This window comes from Elephantulus edwardii, unplaced genomic scaffold (genome assembly GCF_000299155.1).
Source record: "Elephantulus edwardii isolate Elephantulus edwardi_28Jun2011 unplaced genomic scaffold, EleEdw1.0 scaffold00001, whole genome shotgun sequence".
NCBI classification, from domain to species: Eukaryota; Metazoa; Chordata; class Mammalia; order Macroscelidea; family Macroscelididae; genus Elephantulus; species Elephantulus edwardii.
The window spans coordinates 45,236,649-45,262,001 of NW_006399751.1; the positions used below are offsets into that span (position 1 = coordinate 45,236,649).

The 25,353-nt window shown below is 41.4% G+C and overlaps 1 protein-coding gene across 2 annotated transcripts in view; it reads right to left on the reverse strand.

Moving 5' to 3' along the window:
- Window positions 1-21,203, reverse strand: part of LOC102876634 (mitogen-activated protein kinase kinase kinase MLT-like) — a 230,724-nt gene extending 209,521 nt beyond the window's left edge. For both annotated transcript variants that reach the window (XM_006878825.1, XM_006878826.1), the window contains exons 1-2: window positions 21,034-21,203; window positions 1,140-1,332 (exon numbers count right to left, since the gene is read on the reverse strand). In XM_006878825.1, coding sequence (XP_006878887.1) covers window positions 1,140-1,298 — 159 coding nt within the window. In that variant the 5' untranslated portion in view covers window positions 1,299-1,332; window positions 21,034-21,203. The remainder of the gene's footprint in view (window positions 1-1,139; window positions 1,333-21,033) is intronic.
- Window positions 21,204-25,353: the final 4,150 nt, after the last annotated feature.

Genomic DNA, 25,353 nt, shown 5'->3' on the forward strand with positions numbered 1-25,353 from the left:
CATAATCAATGAAACACAGACATTCTTGAGATTTGAATTTCTATATAGCACCTTTATATTTTAGGTATACATTGGCTTTAATGCTGCTCCCAAATCTACAGTTATCCCCAAGGTTCAGTATCTGCATCCTGCTGACCTGGCTTCAGCCACAAAGCACAGCTGGGGATCAGACAGCACCCCTGGAAGAAAAGCCACAAAGTGCTAAGATCTAGGTTTTCTTCTCTAATCAATTGCTATGGTTCACTGGCAGCAGCTAATGAAATAAGGAAATAATTCAGGGACATTAAAGGGTATTTAGGGGATAGTTTACTTTCAAAAGATATTAAAAGGCATAATAATTATCCCAAACAAGACATAAACAGAAATTACCAAAACAATCTCCAGAGGGTACCCGGTACAAGTTACCAGATCCTCTGACATCCCCCCACCCCACCCCCCACAGGTTGGCTCCACAATTACTTTTATTCTCCTAGTTCTAAAATAAACCCAGGGACTGTGTTGTGTCACATTCCTGAAGAGGAAGGGTCCTGGAGTTTTAAGGTGGTCCAGGACTAGCAAACATCCCAGGCTGCAGGTGCCGAGATCCTTTACATTTACTAGAGCTGATTTATCAAGGAGAGGCGCTCTCCGTCTAAAACCTTTAATTCTTTATCAATCCAACTCCATCATGAATGCATTCATAAACTGGTATTGGTTGGTTGGCTTTTAAAAACGATTCCTATTCTTTTCAAAGACAGCTCTTGAAGACCACCACGTCAAGGAGAGGAAAGGGATGAACATTTTTTTACATTACTCTCTACTGACCCCTCTTGGACGGCCTGAGAAAAGATGAGCTGAGAGCTTGGGGGAAGGCACCTCTGCCTGCAAGGAGAGTTCAGAGAACATTAGGTCTTTTCCTACCCTGGAAAGAAATCCTCTCGGTTCAGATGACTCCAAAGAGAACTCAACTCTAAAGCACACGATGCAATAATTTCTATTTATGGGGCTCCCAGAATGGAAGTTGGGAAACAGCCTCATGGATCTGGCCCAAAGGCTTTGCTGCGTCCCGCAGAGCCCTCTGACCCTCTGCCTCCAAGCTGGAAAAGCTTATGTAAGTGATAAGTGCTATCACCATTTCTGAAAGCAAGAAGAGACCTTACCTCCTTCTCTATTTTCAGGAGCTTCTTTACTGCCACCTCCTTGTCCTGTGATATCCATTTGGCTCGATAGACACTCCCAAAACTCCCTCCACCGCAGTTTTCAAAAAACTGCAAGTCATCAAATTTAATTTGCACAAAGGAAGCACCGAGAGACGACATCGCATAATGACAAAGTATTATACTTCCACAAAATCTGTAGAGAGAAAGAAAAAGGAAAGATGAATTACCAATATCGGAATGAACCTGATAAAACCCTACTTTCAATAATGTATAGAATGAGTCCTCCTCGGAAACTTCCAGAAAGAACTTTGCTGACTTAAGAAGCAGAAAAGCAAAATTACAAACAAACCAAAATTAAAACACTCACCCTGGCAGCCCATGCAAAATTTAACAGCAACTTGCCCAGGCTTTGAAGCACAGCTGTCCACAGAGAAATGGCTCAGATTTCTCCCTGACAAAACCTGTAGTGGCACTTCCCGTACATCCCAGGGAGCTCTGCGTAAAGGCTACTGTGTCACCAGGTCTCCTATCATGAAGCCCTGACAAACGGGAAGCATGCTTTCAACAGTGAGCTTGCATAGCTCTTCTGGCATCTGAAGCATGCCATCTCTCCAGGTTGTGCTCAGTTCACACAAAATATACATATCCCAAGCAACCCAACAGCCGGGCACAGGGCAGCCAGAATGCTGCAGACTGAACAGACACACAATCAGTGTTTATGTTCCAAAAGCAAACTTTCAGCTTCAGGATGACAGAGAAATTGGCCAAGGGTTTTCCCCAAGTGACGCCCTGGGCTGCACACTGCAGCAGAACTTAATTAAAGAGCAGAAAATTTGCCCTTGATTACACTGTATTAAATCATCCCAAGATCACTGCCAAGAATGTTTTTTAAAAATATTATGCTTGTTTCCAGAGGAACAGGATTACCTCTCCCAGAGATTACTGCAGTGATTATATATTCTGTGGAATAAGGAGTTTTACTATTCTCCAGGTAAACAGTCATTCCTCCAACATACTCTGCTAAACCACAGGTTACCGCATGTGGGGGGGGGGGGCGGCGGCACTAAACAAACAGGCAAATAAATAAGAAAAGCAATGGACTAATGTTTTGCACCTACATAAAAATCTAAAACCTGGTAAATCCAAAAGTCTGCACGTTTATGCTTGCCAAAACAGTAAACTCAAATTTTACAGTGAAGGATTAAAAAAAAAGAAAACCCATAATGGAGAAGAATTGGTTTTCCAAATTTGCTGCTGTTACATAAGGTTTTCTTTAAGTCAGGAAATCACTAATATACAAGGGACTTTAATGACTTGGTACAATGTGTGATCCTTGACTGGATTCTGGGTTAAGGGAGAAAAAAAATTGTAGACAGTATTATTGAAATTTTAAGGAAACAGAACTCTATGTTGTTGCTGTTGTTTTTTTTCCATAGTAAATAATGGTGTTTTGGTTAGGGAGGAAAATGTCCTTGTTCTTGGAAGGTTAAGTGTCGGACTATTACGAGATGATACAACTTAAACCCAAACCTAACACCTTCACATAGATTCTGACTCAGGGAAAACCCTCCAACATTTCCGATACAGTAAATCTTTACATGAGACCAGCTCTCCTGTGGTGCAGCTGGTGGACACGAAATCACTGACTTTTGGAAAGCACTGTAACACTTTACGCAACCAGAGCTCTTTGTCTGTAGTTTACTACTTTAAAATGGGTCGGTACTCGTCCAAAGTAAATGTGCTCATGTAGAGAGAGAAAGCAAGCAAATGTGACAAACTTAACAACTGGATCTAGGCAAAAAGAATATGTGCATTTTATTATTCTTTCTATTTTCCTCCTGTCAGGGAGCAAAGGCAGTTACTATTTATATAAATGAACAAAAATCTTTCCATAAACAACTCCAAGCTTTGCTGAGTGATGTATACAGTTGGCTCAGAGATCTTAATGTGCAGATGACTAGCAAACCCATTTTAGGAACATCAGGTCACTGAGGAATGCTGATTTCTTAGGTGCAGTTGAACTCTGCTCGACTTTGGGCTAAAGGTAAAAGAGAGAAAAGTGTTGTTTGTTTATTCTCCAAAGGTTAGGTAATGTATTTTAGGAGTTTAAACACAAGATACACAGTGATCCTACAGGATTTCCCCACAGGGTTTCCTGGACTTTGTAAGTCTTTATGGGAGCAAACTGTCAGGTCTCTTCTCTGGCAGAGCTATTGGTGAGTTTAATATACCCAACTTTCTGTTGGCAGCTGTCATGTACTAAACTGTATTCCTTCAAAATAAATGTTGACTTGGCGGGGTCATCATTCTCAGTGGTTTGGCAGGTAACGAAGTAATCACCCTCCATGATGTGACCAGCCAGTCAGTTGGAAGAGGGTTAGTAGGAGATGGTGTTAGTCTTCCTCTGGTCACAGTCTGATACAATAATGTAAGGGGCATATTTTTGGCAGAAGGAGGACAAAGCATCAAGATCCATGTGTCTAAAACAACAGTTTACTTTTTTCTTAAGTCATTGTCTGTTAAACATGTAAAAGAAGAAGACAATGAACATAACTCTAGACTGAACCAAAATGAGTATCCAGAGGATGACAGCTACTTTGTCACACAAAATACAGAGCCCCAAGTGTAAATTCCCTCTGTGTCACAGATTATATATCTACTTTTAAATTCATTTTATTTTTATCAAGTAGAACTAAAAAGTTTATATTAAAAACTAGGAGCTCTCTTCCCCAGTCACTCACGTCAAATTCCCTATCTGAAAAAAACAACTAATCTCAACTCTTTAGTAGATTTTTTTTAAATGATCTGCTTACTTGATCCTTGATTTTTTTGTTATTATCTTCTCCTTATGGAAGCTAAAGATTTATTTCTCATAATCACCATAGTCTCCAACTATGTTATATAACATTTGGTTAAATAAACATTCAGAGTTTGCAGAAGTCTAGCTAAGTAAATGTTATTCCCATTATTTGCATATAGGATTCAGTAACTCTATTTCTTTCCTTAGATAATGTATTATTTCTCTTCTTGGAGTTGATAATTATTAATTACTCTGGGGGGTGTTTCTTACTGTTTGCTCAAATTTTTTAAACATTTATCACAAGGAACATCATTACTGATGTCAGATGGACCGGAGTGTCACTAAGAAAGAAGAACCAGGAGAATATATAAAAGATGTTTACCTGTGTTTCATTGATTCACCTATCAACTGATAACAAATGATGGGGAATCCTGTAAATGAGGAAAATTCCAGAACACTTCATTGTGCTCAAGTGGAACCTGTAAATAGACTAAGAACCAGTAATGTGACAAGAACAATAAGAATACTGCATAGAGTTCAAAAGCAGAAAAGGTATAAAGCATAAAGTCTGTATCCTTTCACCAGACCTAATCAATCTATATGCTAGGCAAATAACTCCAGAAGATGGACTATGTGACGATTATCCAAAAATTACTAGAACAGTACATCCACAGGGAGCTTCCAGAAATACAAGCTGGATTTCGAAGACCATGGCACTGATGATGTCAGACGGACATGCCTGAAAGTAGAGAGTACCAGAAAGATGTCTATTGTGTTTCAGCGACTATGCAAAGGTATTTGACTGTGTGGACCACAACATATTATAGCTAACAATGAGAAGAATGGGAATCCTGGAACACTTGACTGCACTCATGTGAAATCTATACCTAGACCAGGAAGCAGTTGTTCAAACAGAGCAAGGAAACACTGCATGGTTCAAAATCAAGAAAGGAGTATATCAGGGATGTATCCTTTCTCCATATATTTTCAATCTATATGGCAAGCAGATCATTTAAGAGGTTGGACTTCTGAAGAAGGATGTGGTATCAAGATTGGAGGAAGATTCATCAACAACCTATGTTATTTAGATAATACAACCTTGCTTGCTCAAGCCGAGGAGGACTTGAAACATTTGCTACAGAAGGTCAAGGGCTGCAGCTTTCAATATGCCTTTCAAAATCAAGAAAGAAAATAAAAAAGAAAGAAAACAAAAGCCTTACCATTGGGCCAATAGGTAGAATCATGATGTTCTATTATGTGTTGTCAAGTTGCTTGCAACTCATAATGCCACTATATACAACAGCCCTGAACCCTTGCTTTATCTTAAGCCAACTTCACTGTATCTGATACATCTACCCTCACTACCACAGTCAATCCATCTCATCCACAATCTTCCTCTCTTGTGCTGTCCCTCTACCCTTCCAAGCATGATGTAACTCTCCAAGGACTGGTCCCTCCTTGCAACATGTCCAAAGTATGTCAGAGAGAGCTTTAAAAACCCTGCCTCCAAGATGCTACCTGGTTTCACTCTCTCCAGGACAAATCTGTTCTGCAAACAGTCCATGGTATACTCAATACTATTCTCCAGCATGATAAATTAAAAGGCATCAATTATTCCTCTATCATCCTTAGTCATTCTCCAGCATCTGATGCATAGCAAGTAATTGCGAAGACCATGGCCTATTTCAGGCACATTTTAGCCTCCAGACTGACATCATTGCTCTCATTGCTCTTTAGTACTTTGGAGAGGTCTCTGACAGCACATTTTCCCAATGCAATTTGTCTTTTGATTTCCTGGCTGCTGGTACCAAGAGTGTTGATTGTGGAGCCAAGCAAACTGAAGCTGTTAACAATCTCAATCTCTTCACCATCTATCATGATGCTGCCAGTTGGCTCAGTGGTCAGAATCTTTTATTTTCTTGATGTTGAGCTTCAATCCATATTGAAGGCTGCAGTTCATGACCTGCTACAGCAAATGCTTTAGGTCCTCCTCAGTTTCGGCAAGTAAGGTTGTGTCACCTGCATAATGCAAATTGTTGATGACGACAGATGGAAAAAAGATTGATGTTAAAGATTTCATCTCGCTTGGATATGCAATCAACACTCTTGGAACCAGCAGTCAGGAAATCAAAAGCCAAATTGCATTGGAAAAATCTGCTGTTGTGGACCTATCCAGAGTGCTTATAAACAACGATGTCAGTCTAGAGACTAAGGTATGCCTGATCCAGGCCATGATCTTCTCAAATGCTTGCTATGCATCTGAGATCTGGAAAATGAATAAAAGAAGAATCATCAATGTCTTTTGAGTTGTTGCACTGGAGAAAACAATTGAACATATCCCTGGACTGCTAAGAGAAACAAACAGGTCTGTCCTGGAGAGGTTGAAAGCAGGTTCCTCCTTGGAGATAAGGATTTTGAAGCTCCTTCTCTCATCCTCTAGTAACAACCCCTTAAGCACAGATTTGCTAGAGAATCAATGTATCCTAAAATTTCTTAATTGATAGCCCAGATGAATATGTAATTCTAGGTAGGAAAATACTTTCTTCATAATTTTCAAAGTATCACTTTATGAGCTTCTACTCTCTAATGCGGCTATTATGTAATTTGTTGTTACTCTAGTTCCTAATTATTTCTCAATTCTTTTGGCTCTCTTTGAGTATCTTTTTTAGTGTCTTCCTTCTATACATTCTTGAAATTCAGATGTTTAACCACAATATCCTGATAAGTATGTCCTTTTGAGTCAACAGAATGTCCTTGTCATGGGTTGAATTGTGTCCTCTAAAATGTGTCCATAAATTTCAGTGGTTTGTCAGTTATGTAATGACATAAGTTTGCATAATGTAACAATTTAATAACCCCTTTGAAGTGATCGAAGGTAACTATCCTCTACATGTGATGTGTTGGATCTTAATGTATTAATGAGGCACAATTTGGTTATGTGACTGAGACTAGGTAATGTTTGCTGTGTTTTGGAGGCAGGATTAGGGTGGGATGCAGCACTTAGGATCAACCCTGATTTCATGTAAGGGAGTTTCTCTGGAGCTTTGCCTATATCTCCTTTTATCTTGCAAGAAATAAAATGATAGACTAAGCAGAGCAGAAGGACCTCAGTATCACCAAGGAAGACAAACATGGAGTGGAATGTGTCCTTTGGGCCTAGTGTCCTTGCACTGAGAAGCTCCTAGATGCATGTGAAGACTGATACCAAGACATATGGTGATTTCTAAGGACCCTGAGAATATAAATGTGAAAAGAAGACATGGCCTTACCCTAGAGAGAGAAGGCATTCCTGCAGAGCGAGTGCCCTGAATCTAGACTTCTAGTACCTTCAACTATGTTGTTGTTGTTGTTATGTGCCATTGAGTCACCTGTGACTCATAGCATCCCTATGTACAACAGGCCTAAACCCTGCTCTATCCCTTGCCAATCTTATTGTCTCTGACACACCTACCCTCATTACCCTATACAATGAATCAATCCATCACATTGAGGGTCTTCCTCTCCTGCACTGTCCCTCCACCCTCCCAAGCATGATCCAGCCTCGCAACATGCCTAAAGTATGTCAGACAGAGCTTCAGAATCCTTGCCTCCAAGGAGCAGTCTGGTTTAACCCTCTCCAGGTTGAACCTGTTCATTTTCTTAGCAGTCCATGGTATCTTAAACAATGAGAGAACGTATTTTTGTTCTTGAAACCTTCTACTGAAAGTATTTCTGTTATAGCAATACTAGATAACTAAGACATTATTTCAGACTATAACTCATATTCTTTTAAATTTCAGGAATTCTTGTGTTTTTGTTTTCATCATGTATAGCCATCTTTACATTACATCTTCTCACTCCACATACACATGCTAAGTAAGCGGCACTAGCTCGTACAAGCTGTCATCCCTCCCATCTCTACAGGACTGCACAGGCTAGCATCTGCGTCAAACATCTTGCTCTGCCTAACAGATTCTTGTCCACAACCATCACCTTTGAGTTTCATGTCAAGCTGTCAAACTCATTATTTTCATTCAATTCTCCATCATCTCCCTGAGGCTGTAAATCTTTACATGAGGAGACGGTTCACCCTTCTTATGGATTTGAACAGCCGACCTTTTGGTTAGTAGTCTGATAAATTACATACTATTCCACCAGGGCTCATGAGCAGAGTTAAACGTTCCTCACTGTGACACCCTTCTTTATGCATTCATCTCTACTTAATCCCTACCTGACCAACTTCCTAAAGGCAAAAACATTTTCAACTGCACACAGTGAACCATACAAACATATTACCTTTCCTATTTAAAAAAAATAATAATTTGTTGAAGAATGGCTAGTTTCTGGATCTTCTCCCATTATAAATTTTGCACCTGGAAAGCTTCAACCAGATTAAGTAAAACCTGAGGGCTGTAATTTTTTTCAGTGCCTCTAAAGAATTCAAAGCAAATTCTGACTTGGAAAAGCTGCCAAGGTTTTTTAGGAGACAGAGGAGAATGTGTTTGGGAACTCCAGGACTACACTCTTCTAAGTTTAAGCCGTATTTCAAACTTCTTGACTATGTTTCCACAATCAGGAATTGAAATTCACCTCTAACTGAATGTCTCAGTTCTGTCTACATGCCAACAGATCCCTTAGTAAGTGTTAGACAGGGATAATTGGAAAGAAAAAGGAGGGACATACCCTTTGCAAACCAAACCGTGACACTGATTTTTTTAAAAGTACATGTACTCTTTAGAATCCTACATGGGACTCAGTCCCAAAGAGATCAATTCATTATGATTAATTCCATGATCATATTCCCCACAAATCAGTTTTACCCCTTATGGTCTAGAGTAAGCATAAGGAATACAAATGAGCTGAGGGAGGACCAGTCAGATCTGAACATAGTCTGAGGGTGCCAAAGGAAGGCAGACCTCTGGAGATTGCACATGAAGTAACTAGTTATGGACTTCTCAGAATTACTCTTACTCCCTGAGATATTCTGCCATTTAGGAATATATGAATGGAACTCTACCATTATTTGAATGCGTTACTGAGATAATAAAAAAAATTAAGTCTTCTCTGATTACTGACGAGATTAACAATTCTTGTGTATAAGAAAGAGAACAGTTTTATTTTTTTTTTAATTTTTTTTTCCCTCCCCCAGGTCCCCTACACCATGCAGCCCTCGCTCTAGTCTCCTGTGATGACAGAAATACCCAGTTACATCTCTCTTTTAGACGGTTCTCTCCCTCCTCTGCTTCAGTGCAGTATACATTATTGAACCCATCTTACTCAGAAAGAGAACAGTTTTAAACGACGGCGAGTTTGGCAAAAAGCATTATGGTTTTAGTGAAAAACAAGATGAAGATTGGCATTTTTAAATATGAGTATGAGATCACATATACCTTTATTTACCTTGATTTTTTTTTCTCCATTAATCTGAAATCACTATTCTATAACAATAATGTTTTATAACCAGAAGAAGCACATTTCTGAGTTGCTGGACAACCACACTTAAAGCATTTCAGGGAAACTGACTCCTGATCAAATTATTTTCTAATTTCGTATTTGTTCTCTATTAAAATAGAATTTAATATCTTAATATTATTATCTATATTTACATAGTATACCTAGTCTAATAATGGGAAAGTACTTTCTCTCCATACGAAAATTCTTAGTTTTAATTTTATATCATCTTAACTTTGTTTCATAGATTCTCAGAGGTGTTTTAAATACTAATTTTTCCCTCCACACGCCACTATGGGGTAGGTTAGAGCAAGTGTATTACCAAAAAGCAAAACAAACAGCAAGGGGGGGGGGCGGAAGAAGGTAAGTGTGACAGTCCTGAAAATCATTAATTTGGTGTGAAACCCAACCAGCTGTGTGTTCTTGACAGCAAGACAAATTTTTTCAAAATTTTAAAATACAATTTGTAGTAAAGGGGTAGGAGGTAAAGAACTTAGCTTTTGGTGCTAGCGAAGAGTACCGAATATACCATGGACTGCTGGGAGAAAAATCAAGGTTGTCCTGGAAAGAGTGAAATAAGGCTGCTCCTTGGAGGCAAGGATTTTGAAGCTCCATCTGATTTACTCTGGGCATGTTGCAAGGAGGGAAGGACCAATCTTTAGAGAAGGACATCACGCTTGGGAGGGTGGGGGACAGCACAAGAGAGGAAGACCCTGCATGAGATGGATTGACTCAGTGACTGGGATAATGAGGGTGGGTGTGTCAGAGACAATGAGGTGGGCTCAAGATAAAGCAGGGTGAGGGAAAGGAGAATTAAGGAGTAAAATATGCAGCAATGAATGAATGAAAATCTAACTTCTCTATAAATGTTCATTAAAATCACAATTAAAATTTTATTTAAGAAAAGACAGAGAAAGGTTCAGAGCTGTTGTACATAGGCTCACTATGAGTCTCAAGCGACTCAACAGCACATAACAGCAGCATTCATTGATTGATCTATTTAACTTCTTAAACTTTCAGATCAGTGTTCAAACTTCAAATAAGACAAATTTCTTTCCCCTCTCTATTTCCCCCCAAAATTAAAATAAAAGAAAAATCAAACTAAAAAGTCATCCTTTAAAGTTCAACTGTAATAAAAAAATCTTAGACATAGCGTAGTTCGCTTGACACAGACCATAGGGAGTTGCGATGCTAACCCAAAATGGGGAGTGTCTCTGGTGATTCCAACCCACCAGAAGTTCCCAGGGAGAAGATGAGGAACTGCCTCCTATTTAGTTTAAAGCCTCCTAAAATGCCCTGGAGGGTCAGCTATCAGCTGATTCCAGCCTGATCTGATCTGAATAATCTTGATCTGAGTGAATGAGCACAGAGTGAGACAGACAAGACTCTGGACTTTATTTCCACTTCTCAGTAATATGGAGCACATCATTTTTTCTCTTTGTACGTTTCTTCATCTGAAAAGGAACATAACAGCCCTTAACTGTGCACAGCTCTTATCAGAATAAGCTCTGACATATGAAAGGCAACTATCACGCTGACTCCAGCACATATCAAACCCTCAATAAATAATAGCTACGGCTGAAAAAAGATAATCAAGATTTGCTGCAGACTAATTTTCTCATTTTAGATGGGGGTGGGAATCAGTAAAAACAAGAATTCTGCACTATTTGAAGAAATTATCTAACCACTGGGGAAGAACATTTGTTTTCTTACAGCAACATAAACAAAAACAGAAGTCAGAAATTTGTAGGGCTTAGTCCAGCGTGGCTGCATTAGACTCTCCCCTTTGTCCTTAACAGTGCAGCCCAGACTTTTGTTCTTCCCATCTTGGTCCAGGTCCAGTTTCCATGTCTGGAGTCCAGTTTGTTGTCTAGGAGCAGATATTGACCACATTTACAAACTACTTCACACTTCCCATCTTTCATTGAAAATATTTCCACTAACAAAATTACCAGATAGGAAGTCTATAGCATTCCTAAACTCATTGAAAAGTCGGCCTATTCTGTGACCAAATGTCTTTAAAACTGACAGTCTTCAAGTGATGAAATGTGCACAGTATTACTTAGATTCTTTGATAAATCTCGCTTTTAGATAACAAGTATTTCAACACACCAGTGGCATGAGTAAAGCAAAAGACCAGTTAGAGAAACCTAGTAGAATTTGCCAACTTTTCATGATTTCTGCCTTATTCGTAAATATTTTCTTTTTTATTTGGAACATTTTTAATAAGGAGATGATTAAAATTCCTACAACAATAGTGGTTACTTTTTTATATGCTAGAGTTTCTAAGACTATTTATTCTATTATGGCACTTACTTAAGTGACTTCTGTCTGCATTCCAGACTTTACAATCCAAATAAATGAATGCCTTCCTAAAGAAGATGCAACCGATCTAGCTGTTGAGTTGATGTGAACTCACAGCAACCTACAGATGAAACAGAACTGCTCTGGGGGGTTTTCAAGGCTGTAAATGAAAGCAGATAACAAGCTCTTGCTCCTGAGGAGCAGTTAGTGGGTTTAACTGCCAATCTTGCAGTCAGCAGTTGACCAGTTTAACCACTGTGCCATCAGGACTCCTCACTTGCCTCATTCAACTCAGTCAAGTCATTACCAACTCATAGCTGAGGCACTCAGATGGAGGCTGTGAACTGCATAGGAGGCAAGCAATTGTTCATCTTTCTTCCTCAGAGCTTCTGGTAAATTCAAACTGCCACAGAGGTGCTGGCTTTGGGTCAGTGGCACAAGTTCTTATATATTATGCCACAAGGTGTTGTTGTCGTGCCATCGAGTCACTTGCGACTCATAGTGACCCTATGTACAACAGCCCTATATCCTGCTCAATCCTGTGTCAATCTTATTGTCTTTGACATACCTACACCCATTAACCTAGTCTTAAATACTGTGAAATAAAAAGCTTTACAGCAAATATATTTTATCTTAACCATAAAATAAGACTTTGAGGGATCCTCCCCACTTGGATCTATCTTTTACATTTATATGGACCTATTATTTTCTGAATTCAAATTATTCCTCTTTTTTTCCTTCCTGATTTATACTTTCTTTTTCTCCTACTTCACAAAACTAAACAGTTATAGGTTTCATGCAATATAACAGGGGAAACAAATTGTGCTTTGTTTCATTACAATCTAAATACAATCTAAACACAACATACTCTTTTTTTTTAAATGGGTTTTTTAATTTATTTTTATTTTATCATTTGTGTGTGTGTGTATACCGTCAAATCAGATCTGACTGGTACAGGAGGAAATTGTGCCTCCTTCTCGGGCAGAGCATCTGGTGGCTTCGAACTGTGTACCTCTGGGATTGCAGTGCAGCTTCTTGCCACTAGGCCACCAGAGCTCCCCTACAACAACATACTCTTAGAGAATATTCATTACTCTCAACACATTTCTTTGCCAATCCCGTTTTAACATTTATTTATGCTATTATTATTTTAGTCTCCTTAACATACAGAGCTCTGGTGACCTAGTGAAAAGATGATGCGCTACAATCCTGTAGCTCATGATTCAAATCCACTAGTTGCTCCATGGAAGCAAGATGGGCAATCTCCTCCCCTGTGATTAGCTGCCTCTGAAAACCCACCAGAAAGTGAACTATGGGTGAGTTCTGACTCAATGGTACACAACAACAACAAAAACATGGGTTAATGCATAAACCAATAAAAATGTGCTTTAGCACCTTATATATTAAAGCAATACTTCTTAGATCACAGTTTCGTCACTTTTTTTAAAAAAGTCTTGCTTTAAAAAAAAAGAAAATATAGTGGAGGTTCTGGTTTGGTGTATTTGTTTATAATACCAAAGTCTAATAAGAGTCAAAGATTCCTATTCTTTGAAGAGGACTATTGCTCTATTGTCTGTGCTTGTTTGTTTTTAACCACCAAAATGCTAAGAGCTAGAAGACTCTAGGTATGAGGATAAAAGTAACTTGTACTTTGTCTGCTAAAGATAATTCTTGCATTCCTCTAAAACCACCAACCTTTCTTGTCAAGAACAGGCTGGGTACAATGAATAAGAAGTCTTCAGGCTAGACAGATGAGAGAGGCAAATCTTAAGAATTTGAAAACAGTACAGCTATTTTTACATGAGTTTATTGGTTTGGATTTTTTTCTCTTCTCCCTGTATCTGTCACAGATCGGTAATATAACTTTCCAGTTAAGAGTTCAAGTAAAAATGAACTGGCTAATTGAAATGTTTTTTTAATAGTATCCATACTATGTTGCCATTGTTGTTAGTTGCCTCTGGAATCTGAACTTACTTTAGCTAATTCTCCAGTGGATTTTCAAAGGCTGTCAAATTGCATGGAAGGAGGCCACCATCTTCCTCCCTCAGAGCAGCTGGTGGATTCAAACTGTCTAACTTTGATTTGACAGTGCAAATCCTTAGCTGCTAGTCACTTACTGATACTACAGTTCTTGAAGTACCTGAATAAAGAGGACGGAAGAAGAATTGATGCCTTTCAGCTGTGGTTTTTATAAAAGTGTGCTGAACATCCCATGGACAGCCCAGAGAATAAGCAAATAGATCTTGGAAAGGATGCAGCCTGAGTGCTCTTTGGAGGCAAGGATGATAAGGCTTTGCCTCACCTACACTGGACATGTTGCTAGCAGGGGCTGTTCCTTGGAGAGGCGCATGGTGCTCAGAAGGGTAGAGGGTCAGTGAAAGAGAGGAAGACCATCAACCAGGTAGACTAATAGTGACTGCCACAATGGGTTCTATTATGTCAACAAGTGTGGGGATGGCACATGATGACAGGGTTCAGATTCTGTTCAGAGGATCGCTGTGGGTCATCCCCGACTTGACAGCATCTAACAATAACTTCAAACAATGAATGCAGACTTCAAGACACACTTCCCCAAATGCCAAAGTGTTGTTACCAGAGCTAAAATTTAGGAAGGACAAAAATGTCGTAGGCGGGGACACTGACACCACTTTTACACCAGGCAGAAACATACCGACGCTAACAGAGAAGCCAAAAGGAAAACGTGAGTGAAGCAGGTACAGTCTAGGTTTGTTGCATAGTTGTTGTTGTTGTTGTGTGTGGGTATGTGTTTAACAACTGGAGGCATGTTGTGCTATGTTTAACAGAGTCATGAAGGAAGTGAATCAGACCAGAATTTGAATAAAGCAGTCAGTGCTGAGAAGGCAATAGAATAACTCACAGGCATTCAGGGAGGGGAATCCCTGGGTGGTATAAACAGTTAACACTCTCTTGACTGCTAACTGAAAGGGCGGAAGTTTGAATCTTCCTAAAGACATCCCGGAAGACACCTTGGAAGAAAGGTCTGGCAATCTGTTTCAGAAAAACCAGACTTCAGAAACCCTGTGGTGGTCAGGTCTACTCTGACACACATGCCGCCACTTGTGAATAACAGACAAAGGCTTATTCCAACCAGCCAGTCTTCCACAAACCTCCTCAGTCTTGATGCTACCTGACTTTTATTTCACCCTCTGAACAAGTAGACAGTCACTGACCATCCTGGCTGCTGACAAACAGGACAGTCCTAGATGAGCTAGAATGCACTGTTTCCTGCAAATGGTAAACACAAGGGTAAAAACTGTGGATCCCTCAAAGAAGATGAAAGGCAGCGGGAATGTTAAAACACAGAGAAGACCAAACCCAACATCATGCACTGCCAATCCACAGACAAACATATAGGTGGATGACAGCTACGGAAAGAATTCTTGGTTACCAAGGTTGCCCAACAAGAAAATATGCCAGTCTTCCCCTACCTCCAACTCATTCAGTAGTGAGTTCCCCATCACTGTTTGGTGTGTGGGAGGGGTGTGGAACTGGAGACTCTGGCATCAGTCAGAAAAGAGAACGAATACTTTTTTAAAGATTCACTTCAACTCCATGAGTAAGCCATGATTAACTAACCCGGTATAAAGTGTGAGCAATCTCCCACCTCTTCTTAGGGATTTAGCCAGGAACCTGGCACTAAGCCGTCCTGATACCATGGGAGGAGTGTGATGATGAGTATCAGTGATGCAGATAATGAGATGATGGGTCAGCCTCCTAATCTCTCCTGCCAAACCTGGCTGGGAAGGTGAGTCACGTTCCAGACTTCCATTCTATGCCTCTCTTTTGACTCCCCAAGCAAAGAGTTGTTTTAATCATGAAAGTCGCAGTATAACCTGTGAAATATAATATCTCTGGATTACAATCTGGATATACCTATTCTTTTCTCAGTAAAATGGAGTCAATTACACCACCTAGGAAGTGGGCCGAACTTAACACTAAAGGACCATTATCAGAATCAATGCTGTTTTCTTCAAAAGCGCATTTTCCTTTTAAAGTTGGTAATATTAAAGCCATGTTATGAGCCTTAAGGATAACTGAGATCATTAAGATCCCTGAAAAGGGCTACATCTGGAGGGAAAAAGTGCATATTACCTATGTGAAGCAAACAGTAATGTGTGAAAGGTGAATGAAGGTGTGTGTGAATAAACACTTATCCTCCAGGAGCAACTGTACATTAAGATTAGAGGAAATGAACATGTTTAATCTAGGTCTTTACTTTTTCAACAGTATTATATAGCAAGAGACTGTAAAGCAGAAGAGAATGTCAAATTCACTGGAACTTTTAAAATAATATAAAAATGAGATTGTAAAGACCTTTCTTGCTTATAGTGGGAAGTATTATTTTTACTTCACTGACACTGAGTTGGAATCAACTCACAGCTGACCCTCCAGCGTGTTTCCAAGGCTGTCAATCCCATGAGAAGAGACTACTCGGCTTTCTCTCACCGAACAATTGGATTTGAACCATCAGAAAGATGCCTCCTTTGGGATAGCTCTGCCACTCCTTACGGACTCTGCCACCAGAGCATCCTAGTCATGTATATTGACCGCCGGGGGGGCCAAGGGGAAGCAATACATTCACCCTTTACTATAAAAGAGCAGTTTAATAGAAAAAAATTAACAAGCAGAGGTTTTTATGGCCTTCAGATCTTGGTAGAATGCAGAGGACAGTGACGCTTTCTGTCACTTTTTAGTTTTCCTATATGCAAAAACCAGGCATGAGTCCAGAAAGAAGGGGATTGATTTCTAGCTCTGATCCAAATCAGCATTAAGAATAATTCTAAGTAGTTTCTACCTATTCTTACAACTTCCAAATTCTGCAAATAAATACTTACACACATTTTCAGATCCTCTTCTAAGACTATTACAAAGTTATATACAAACACAAGAAGTTCTGGTGGCTTAGCAGTAAGGAGCCAACCCCAAATCACATGGTTCAAATCCACCAGCAGCTCCACGAAAGAACAGCTGGTGGATTCAATGAGTCAGTTCTGATTCAACAGTACAGAACAACCAAATCTAAGCACAGGTTCACAGAGCCACTTTAGAAAACACTTAAAGAGGCGCATAACTGAAAAGTTCCCACTTCTACAACATGTATAGTATGATCTGCATGTAGGACAAGTCCCAGCTTGGTACAGGGGAGACATCACCTTTCCTTGTGTATAATGTGAACAATTTGGAAAAGCAGTTTTTTTACCACTCAATGATGCTGACTGGAGTTCCCAACATTAGGTCAAGCATTTCTGTACACTGTATTATATGTGTTTTCTTTAAAAGAAGCTATTAAAAAAATTAAAAAAAAAATAAATAAAAGCTATTACTGTCTCAAATTTGCATGTGAGGAAACTGAGGATAAAAGGTGTAAAAGTTGTACATAATACAAATGGTAAGAATAAATGGCTGGTGGGTGAAGGGAGAGGGTAAAGGAAAAGAGAAAGATCTAGTCGGGACTTAAAAAGAAAGGGTAATGCTGGGCATAGTCTAAATGGTGATTAATTTTATAAAACACAATGAATGGGATCTTCATAATGAATGAAGTGTGTTCATTTTTGATAACTGTGTGCTTCTGGTGACTGTACAGTTTGAAATACTATTTTTTTAATCAAGTTTCATAAAAATGGAAAATTTTGTTTTACTTTTTTTTTAAGCTACATCGTAAGCACACGGAACACTTTATTTTTTGTGGCGAAGGAGCAAATGTCACTAATAGTATGTCTCTGAAGCTGAACTGATGTGAATGAAAACACCTTTACCTTCTAGCTTTGAGAGAATTTCTCTTGGTAATCAGGAGGAAGGATTCTTTGGTGCTGACAAACTTGGCACAAAAATCCATTTTTATGTCCTCTTCTCCCTCTGCCTTCAGCATAGACTTGACTCCTGTAAATTCAGAGACCTTTTGGACCTAACCCCCCTAAGAAATTGATTACCATTTTGTCAGAATACATCTGAGTAGCATTCCTCAAAAGAGCACCAGTTCCTTCCCCCTTCCCTTTTAAAGACTGTGGATCTTCAGATTGGTAATTCTGCCATTTTTCTTTCATTTTCTGAAAGTCAGGGTCAGCTTGTGAAAAGTTTTTAAACAATATGCTAAATGTGAAATGTCAACCCCTCACTCTAAACTTTCCCTGTTCAGAGCATCAAATGAAGATTTCATTGGGTTTTATAGTGGTTTTCTGATTTTGGTAGTCCACTGAAGAAGGGAGTTTGAAAGTTGTTGTGTATGGTTAACGATTCAGGTCCATGATTTGCTTGAAATACCATGATTGTTTATGAAAAGTATCTTTAACAAAGCTGGATACAGTTTGACTTGGGAGGAAAAAAACACATAATGAATGGGAATAATTGTAAGAAACAAAATGTGAATGAAAAATAGTGTGAAACATAATGTATACGAACTTTGGAAGCAAATATAAAAGAAAATCATAAAAAAATAGAGTGGTATAAATGGGATTCAAAGTCAAGTCTGACTTCAAAGTCATTTCCACAACATCTGTCTCTCTTCAAATTTACCTTTCCTGCCTTCTCTCACCTACCTTGCTCCGAATCCTGCCTCCCTTTAAGTGCACTTCGTTTCTTGTTCTGAGGAGCTCTAGTGGCTCTGTGTCTAAGATATTCAGCTGTTAACCATAAGGTTAAGAGTTTGAACCCACCAGCTGCTCCACAGGTGAAAGATGGGGCTGTCTGCTTCCATAAAGATTTACAGCTATGTAAACCCCTGGGGACAGTTCTACACATCTCCATGAGTTAGAATATACACAATGGCAGTGGGTTTTGGGTTTCTTAATGAATATAATAATTACTAAACTGCTTACTATCCATCTAAATTCAATTTAAGACTTTAATTTCCTATTAGCAATTGTGAGGCTAGGGTTAGGGTGTGAAATGCATGGTTGCTTTGTTCCCACAGAATCCTCTACTATGTTGGAATTAATGAACTACTTTTAGGGCATAATGGAAAAGGATTTCACACAAAAGCACCCATGTATCAGTAAAATCCATCTAAGCTCCAGTACTTAAAGCTCTCCTCCCTTAACAGATAGTTTTCTGGTCACAGCTGGAATTCTGCTTATTTGAGTAGTGAGGCAAGGTTAATAGTCACAGAAAAGCAGCCTAAATCTTCTCTGCAGTAAGACCAAAAGGCGCCTTTGCTATTCCTCTTAGACTTGGATAGATGAGACAACCTCCTTGTCAATCTGTCCTGGGTAGAATAAAATGAACAAATGATCCAAAGGGATTTTATTTCCTTCATCTAAGGATACACAGAAAAGTTCTCTCATTTCAAGAAAGCCTGTATCACCAAAACCCCATTTTTCTCTATTGTTGAAGAGGGCTAGATCACTGATGCTCTCCTCTTCTCGATCAATTTCTAGAATCAACTATGCATTCGGTCTTTTGCACCACACTAAAAGCTTCACTTTATGCCTGACCTCTTTTCAAGATACATCACTATAATGTCTTGAACCTTTTCTCTAATGACTTATATATTCAACTTCATGCCCCTCCTCACTTCAGTTTACAATTCTGTAACCTTAACAAAGTCAGTTTTGCTGTTCATTCCAGATAGGCATTCAGCCAATGTATTGCCAATAGCACTTATTCCTATGCTAACTTAAAATATACAGTGCAGCTTGCCAAGTTTCCTTATTTGGAAAAAAAGGTCCTTTAGTTCCCAAGATCTTTGACCATCCATTTTTAGACCCAAATCCTTATGCTTAATATTTGTAAATTATGCTCTCTCTTGAATATGTTCTTCAAAAGAGTAGGAAAAAGACCTATTTCTCTTCCAGGACAAATAAAAAGTTTCTGTCAGTGCATTATGGTCATTTATGTGGAATTAATGTCACTTAAACTTGAGCCTTAAATAATATTTTCCAGTATTAAAAAAAATCGCCAAATAAACAGAAGTTATGGTAGGAATTAGATTGTAAACCCCGCTCCAAAAGATCATTTTTATGCTAATTCACACTCCAAACTCAATTCATATCTACTTAGGAATCTCCCAAATCTCTCACTACTAGCAGCAGTATCAACAAAAGTGCTAAAAACTACAAAAATCGTCGCTTATATGCTACCGCCTATAATTTTTTATTTAAAAAACGTCATGTAATTTTATTGTAGGGCTGCACCTAGCACAAAGACATTGATAGGCCTTGAATCACTTGACTATTCTTAAAATTTGTTGTGTGTTTGGATCCTCTGAATCCTGGCTGTACACTTTGGCTAACGTCAGGAAAGCCTTCTGATTCTCCAGCAATAATCTCTAGAGTTAGTTAATACGGGAGTCTATCTGAACAATATAAACTCTGATATCCTCCAATTAATTCTGTAAGACGACGACTCTAACACACCATTTGCGCGTGGCTTCCAGTTAATACTACCGAGATCGGCCACTAAATCGTTTTGCTTTCATTAGAAGAAACTAGCACAAATAGTAATTAAGTTTCCCATAACAGTGTTTATGGGAGACTTAAAGGCGCATCAAGAATGTACACTTTCGGTAATCTAACAATAGCTCCCCATTTTCCCGGCAATTCAACGTCATCTAGGCGGATTTAAAGTTTTCACCAAAGCTGTCAACAGCAAGGGAGGCGCGGCGGCTATCCTTGCGGCTCGCCCGGCGGCCTGCTGCAAGTCTCCGAGTGCACGAAACCGGGGCCACTCAACTCAGTCAAGGGGACCCCCTCTCCCCACAGGGACGGCCAAGGGCGACGCTCGGGTGTGCGGACAGTTGCAGGAAGGGCGGGCAGCGGTCACCCTCGGCGGGAAACGCCGCCCGGGGCCGGCCTCGGGGGAAGCAGAAGTTGAGCTTCTCGGCTCGCACGCACAGACCTCTGCGGGGAGCGGTCTGCGTCCGGCCTTGATTTGGGGAGGCTCGCGTTCCGCCTCGCGAGAGGTACCCCGGCCGCCCTGTGCGAGGCCGGCGGTCCGGAGCTGCCTGCCCCGGGCTCGAGGGCTCCGCCGGCCGGGCCTCGCGTCCCATCACAGAACGCGGGCCCAGGAGGCGGTGCGGCGGCCGGGGAGGCGCCCCACGCCCGTGCTGCTCGCGAGGGGCCGACAACGCCTGGGACGACGCTCGGACTGGGCCCCGCTCTTCGGGCGCCAACTTCTCCCTCGGTCGGGCTAGAACTTCCCCAAGCCACACTTGACCGCGGCGCGGCGGAGGTCAGTTAATGAGTTCCTCTGGCGCCAGGAACGCTCGCCCCTGCCGCCACTGGCCCGCTCAACTCCGGCCCCCGAGAGGGCCTCGGCCCCGGGACGCCGGGCCAGGCGCCTCGCGAGCATGGCGGGCCTCCCACTCTCCCTCCCGGTCCCCGGCTCCCTCGGAGCGGCCCTCACCTGGCTCTCGGGCGGGCACTAGCAGCAGTCGGGGGCGCACAGGCCGCGCGCGTGGGGAGGGCGGTGGTCGCTGCGGAGGGACGTCGGGAGGACAGCGGCCCGCGCGGCTCCCACGCTTCTGCCCGAGTTAGGAGTTGAACATTCCGCCTCCCGATCTGGCTCCAATGGGGAAGACAAGTCACTGCAACAGCACCACCTACCTCCTACCGCGGAACAGCGGGGCCTCCCTGCCCTCGCCCGGCGGCCGCACAGACGCGCCAGGCAGCGGGGCGTGGGGAGTGCGCCCCAACCCCCGGACCTCCACGCCCAGGAGCAATCCCCCCCCCGCCCCAGGCTGGCCATGCGCCACCCAGGGGGCTTCCAGGGGAAAGCAACGGCCCCATCCCGGGGAGGACAGAGGAGGGAAGCGAAGTACCCCTTTGCCATTTTGTATTTTAACATCTTTTTGGAAGTAACACCACCTATCATTTCACTCCTCATTAACGTTTACTGTGAAGGTAGTCAGTATTCAAGAGATAGGAGACTGTGCTCTACAGGAGTTAAATATCTAGTTGGGAACAAGGAAGACTTAGTGTTTCTGAAGAGACAAGGCAAAAGCAGCCTCAGTGGTACCACCGGTAGGAGGGGTCATAGTGCAACTCTGCTGCCCTAGTTGTGACAAAAAGCTGCAAATAAAAATTGAGAGGTAAAATTACTGTTAAGAAGGGATGTGGGAAGGGGAAATTGCAAAGGTATAGGTCACGTTACTCAGGATTGTTAATTTGACTCTTATTCCTTGGATTCAGAATTGTGAAAAGTTAGAGTCTTCACCAAAGAGTGAAGTTTTTGTTTTAATGTGTTTCAATGGTCTCACAATAATTGTAGAATAGTTGCGGCTGGGGTGGTTGTTGGTAGGTGCTGTCTAGTCGCCTACGACTCATAGCAACTGTATGTACAACAGCCTGCTCTATCCTGTGCCAATCCTATTGTCTCTGACAACCTAACTCTCATTACCCCGGTCACTGAATCAATCAGTCCATCTCATCGAGAGTCTCCTCTATTTCACTGTCCCTCCACGCTCCCAAGCATGACGTCCCTCTCCAAGGACTGGTCCCTCCTTGTAACATATTGAAAGTATGTCAGAGGAAGCTTCAGAATCCTTGCTGCCAAGGAGCAGCCTGGTCTTATCCTCTCTAGGACAAACTTACTTGTTCTAGCAATCCATAGTATATTAAATATTCAAATACAGCTCAAAGGCAATAATTCTCCTTCACTCATCCCTAGTCATTGTCCAGCTTTCTGATGCATAGCAAGTAATTGCGAAGATCATGACCTGGATCAGGCACACCTTAGTCTCCAGATTGACATCGTTGCTTTTCAGTACTTTGAGAGATCTCTGACAGCTGACTTTCCCAATTCAATTCCTTTTTTAACTTCCTGGTTTCTAGTACCAAAAGTTTTGACTGTGAATCCAAGCAAGCTGAAACTATGAACAATCTCAGTATCTTCACCATCTGTCATGATGCTGCCAATTGGCACAGTGGTGAGAATCTTTGTTTTCCTGATGTTGAGCTTCAATCCATATTGAAGGCTGCAGTCCTTGACCTTCTGCAGCAAGCGCTTAATATCATCCTGAGTTTCAGCAAGCAGGGTTGTGTCATCTGCATAACACAGATTGTTGATGAGTCTTCCACCAATCCTGATGCTACATTTCTCTTCTTAGAGCTCAGCCTCCCAAGTAATCTGTTCTGCATATAACTTCTGGCAGTTCTCTGCAGCTGCAGTAGAATGTACAAAATGGGATCAGAGAGGAAGAAATAAAAGTGTGAGATATTTTTATGGAAATAAGTCACTGAAATTGGTGACCCAATAGATGTGGAAGGCAAGTAGGGTCAGCTATGCCAAGATTGAAACTGGGTGACTGGAAGAATGATGGTGTCATTGACAGAAATAGTGATGTGTGGAAGGGAAGCTGGCTGGTTCCTGTTGAATTTGAGATCATGGGAGGAAACCAGGTAAAGATGAAGCACTGAAATATGAAAGTCAATCTAGAATGGAGGGCAAGAGGGAACTAGAGAATTTGCAAGTCATGCATATAGATTAAAGACATGAAAATGAAGGGATTGATGAGTATAGGCTAAAAAATTACTTTCTAATCCACTATTCAGATTGTCAAATTTTCTTTTTTGGCCTGACTGTTTTTGTTGTTTTTATGTGCTAGGGAACACTGCATGGTTCAAAATTGGGAAGGGCGTACGCCAGGGATGCATCCTATCTCCATACCTTTTCAACCTATATGCAGAACAGATTATCTGGGAGGCTGGGCTCTATGAGGAGAAATGTGGGGTCAAGATTGGTGGACGATTTATCAACAATCTGCGTTATGCGGATGACACAACCCTGCTTGCTAAAACTGAGGAGGACCTGAAGCTCCTGCTGCAGAGTGTCAAGGACTGCAGCCTACAATATGGATTGAGGCTTAATGTCAAGAAGACAAAGATTCTCACCACTGGACCAATTGGCAGCATCAGGATGGATGGTGAAGAGATTGAGATTGAACACAGCTTTAGTTTGCTTGGCTCCATAGTCAACAGTCTTGGCACTAGCAGCCAGGAAATTAAAAGGCGCATTGCCATGGGAAAGTCTGCTGTTAGGGACCTCTCCAAAGTGCTGAAGAGCAGTGGTGTCTCTCTGGAGACTAAGGTGCGTCTGATAGAGGCCATGGTCTTCGCAATCACCTGTTATGCATCAGAGAGTTGGACAATGACCAAGGAGGATAGAAGGAGAATTGATGCCTTTGAGCTGTGGTGCTGGAGAAGAGTGTTGAGAATACCATGGACTGCTAGGAAAACAAACAGATTTGTCCTGGAGAGGGTTAAACCGGGTGGCTCCTTGGAGGCAAGGATTCTGAGGCTCCATCTAACTTACTTTGGACATGTTGTGAGGAGAGACCGGTCCTTAGAGAGGGACATCATGCTTGGGAGGGTGGAGGGATGGCGCAGGAGAGGAAGGCCCTCTATGAGGTGGATTGATTCAGTGACTGGGATAATTGGGATGGGAGTGTCAGAGACAGTGCGATTGGCACAGGATAGAGCGGAGTTTAGGGCTGTTGTACATAGGTTCGCTATGAGTCGCAGGCGACTCGACGGCACATAACAACAACAACAACATGGAGTCTATGCATATAGACTCTGAATAGCTCTGAATCCAGCTCTGTCCTGGGTCAATCTCACTGTCTCTGACACACTTACCCTCATTACCCCAGTTACTGTGTCAATCCATCTCATCCAGGGTTGTCTTCTCCTACGCTGACTCTCCACCCTTCCAAGCATGATGTCCTTCTCCAAGGACTGGTCCCTCCTGGCCAGGTGCCCAAAGTGTGTGAGACAGAGCTTCAAAATCCATGTCTCCAAGGAGCAGATTGGCTTCACCCTCTCTAGAACAGACCTGTTTGTTCTCATGGCAGTCCATGTTATATTCAATATTCTTCTCCAGCACCACAGCCCAAAGGCATCAATTCTTCTTCTGTCCTCTTTGGTCATTGTCCAGCTCTCTGATGCATAATAGGCAATTGGGAAGACAGTGGCCAGGATTGGACACACCTTAGTCTCAAGATGGACATTATTATTACTCTTTAGCACTCTGGAGAGGTCCCTGACAGTGCATTTTCCTAATGCAATTCATCTTTTGATTTCCTGACTGCTGGTGCCAAGAGTGTTAGTTGTGGAATCAAGCACCTGAAAGAGTTAATAATCTTAAATTCTTCTCCATCTATCATGATGCTCCCAATTGGCCCAGGGGTTAGTGTTTTCTCCAAATGTTGAGCTTCAATCCATACTGCAGACTACAGTTCTTGACTCTCTGCAGCAAATGCTTCAGGCCCTCCTCAGTTTAAGCAAGCAAGGTGGTGTCATCAGCATAATGCAGGCTGTTGATGAGTATTCCTCCAATCCTGATGCTATATTCCTCAACATAAAGTTCAGCCCCTCACATGTTCTGTTCTGCATATAGATTGAAAAGATGAAGGCAAGACACATTCCTGAAGCATTCCTTTCCTCTTTTTGAGTCATGCAGTGTTTCCTTGCTCTTTTCTAAGGACTGCCTCTTGGACCAAGTATAGCTTTCATCTGAGCACAGTAAGATGTTCTGGGATTCCCATTCTTCTTAAGGTTAGCCACCATTTGTCGTGATCCACAGTCCAATACCTTTGCATAGTCAATGAAACACAGACATTCCTCTGGTACTTTCTACTTTCAGGCAAGATCCATCTGACATTTGCAATGATACTCATAGTACCACAGCCTCTTCTAAAGCCCACTTATATTTCTGGTAGTTCTCTGT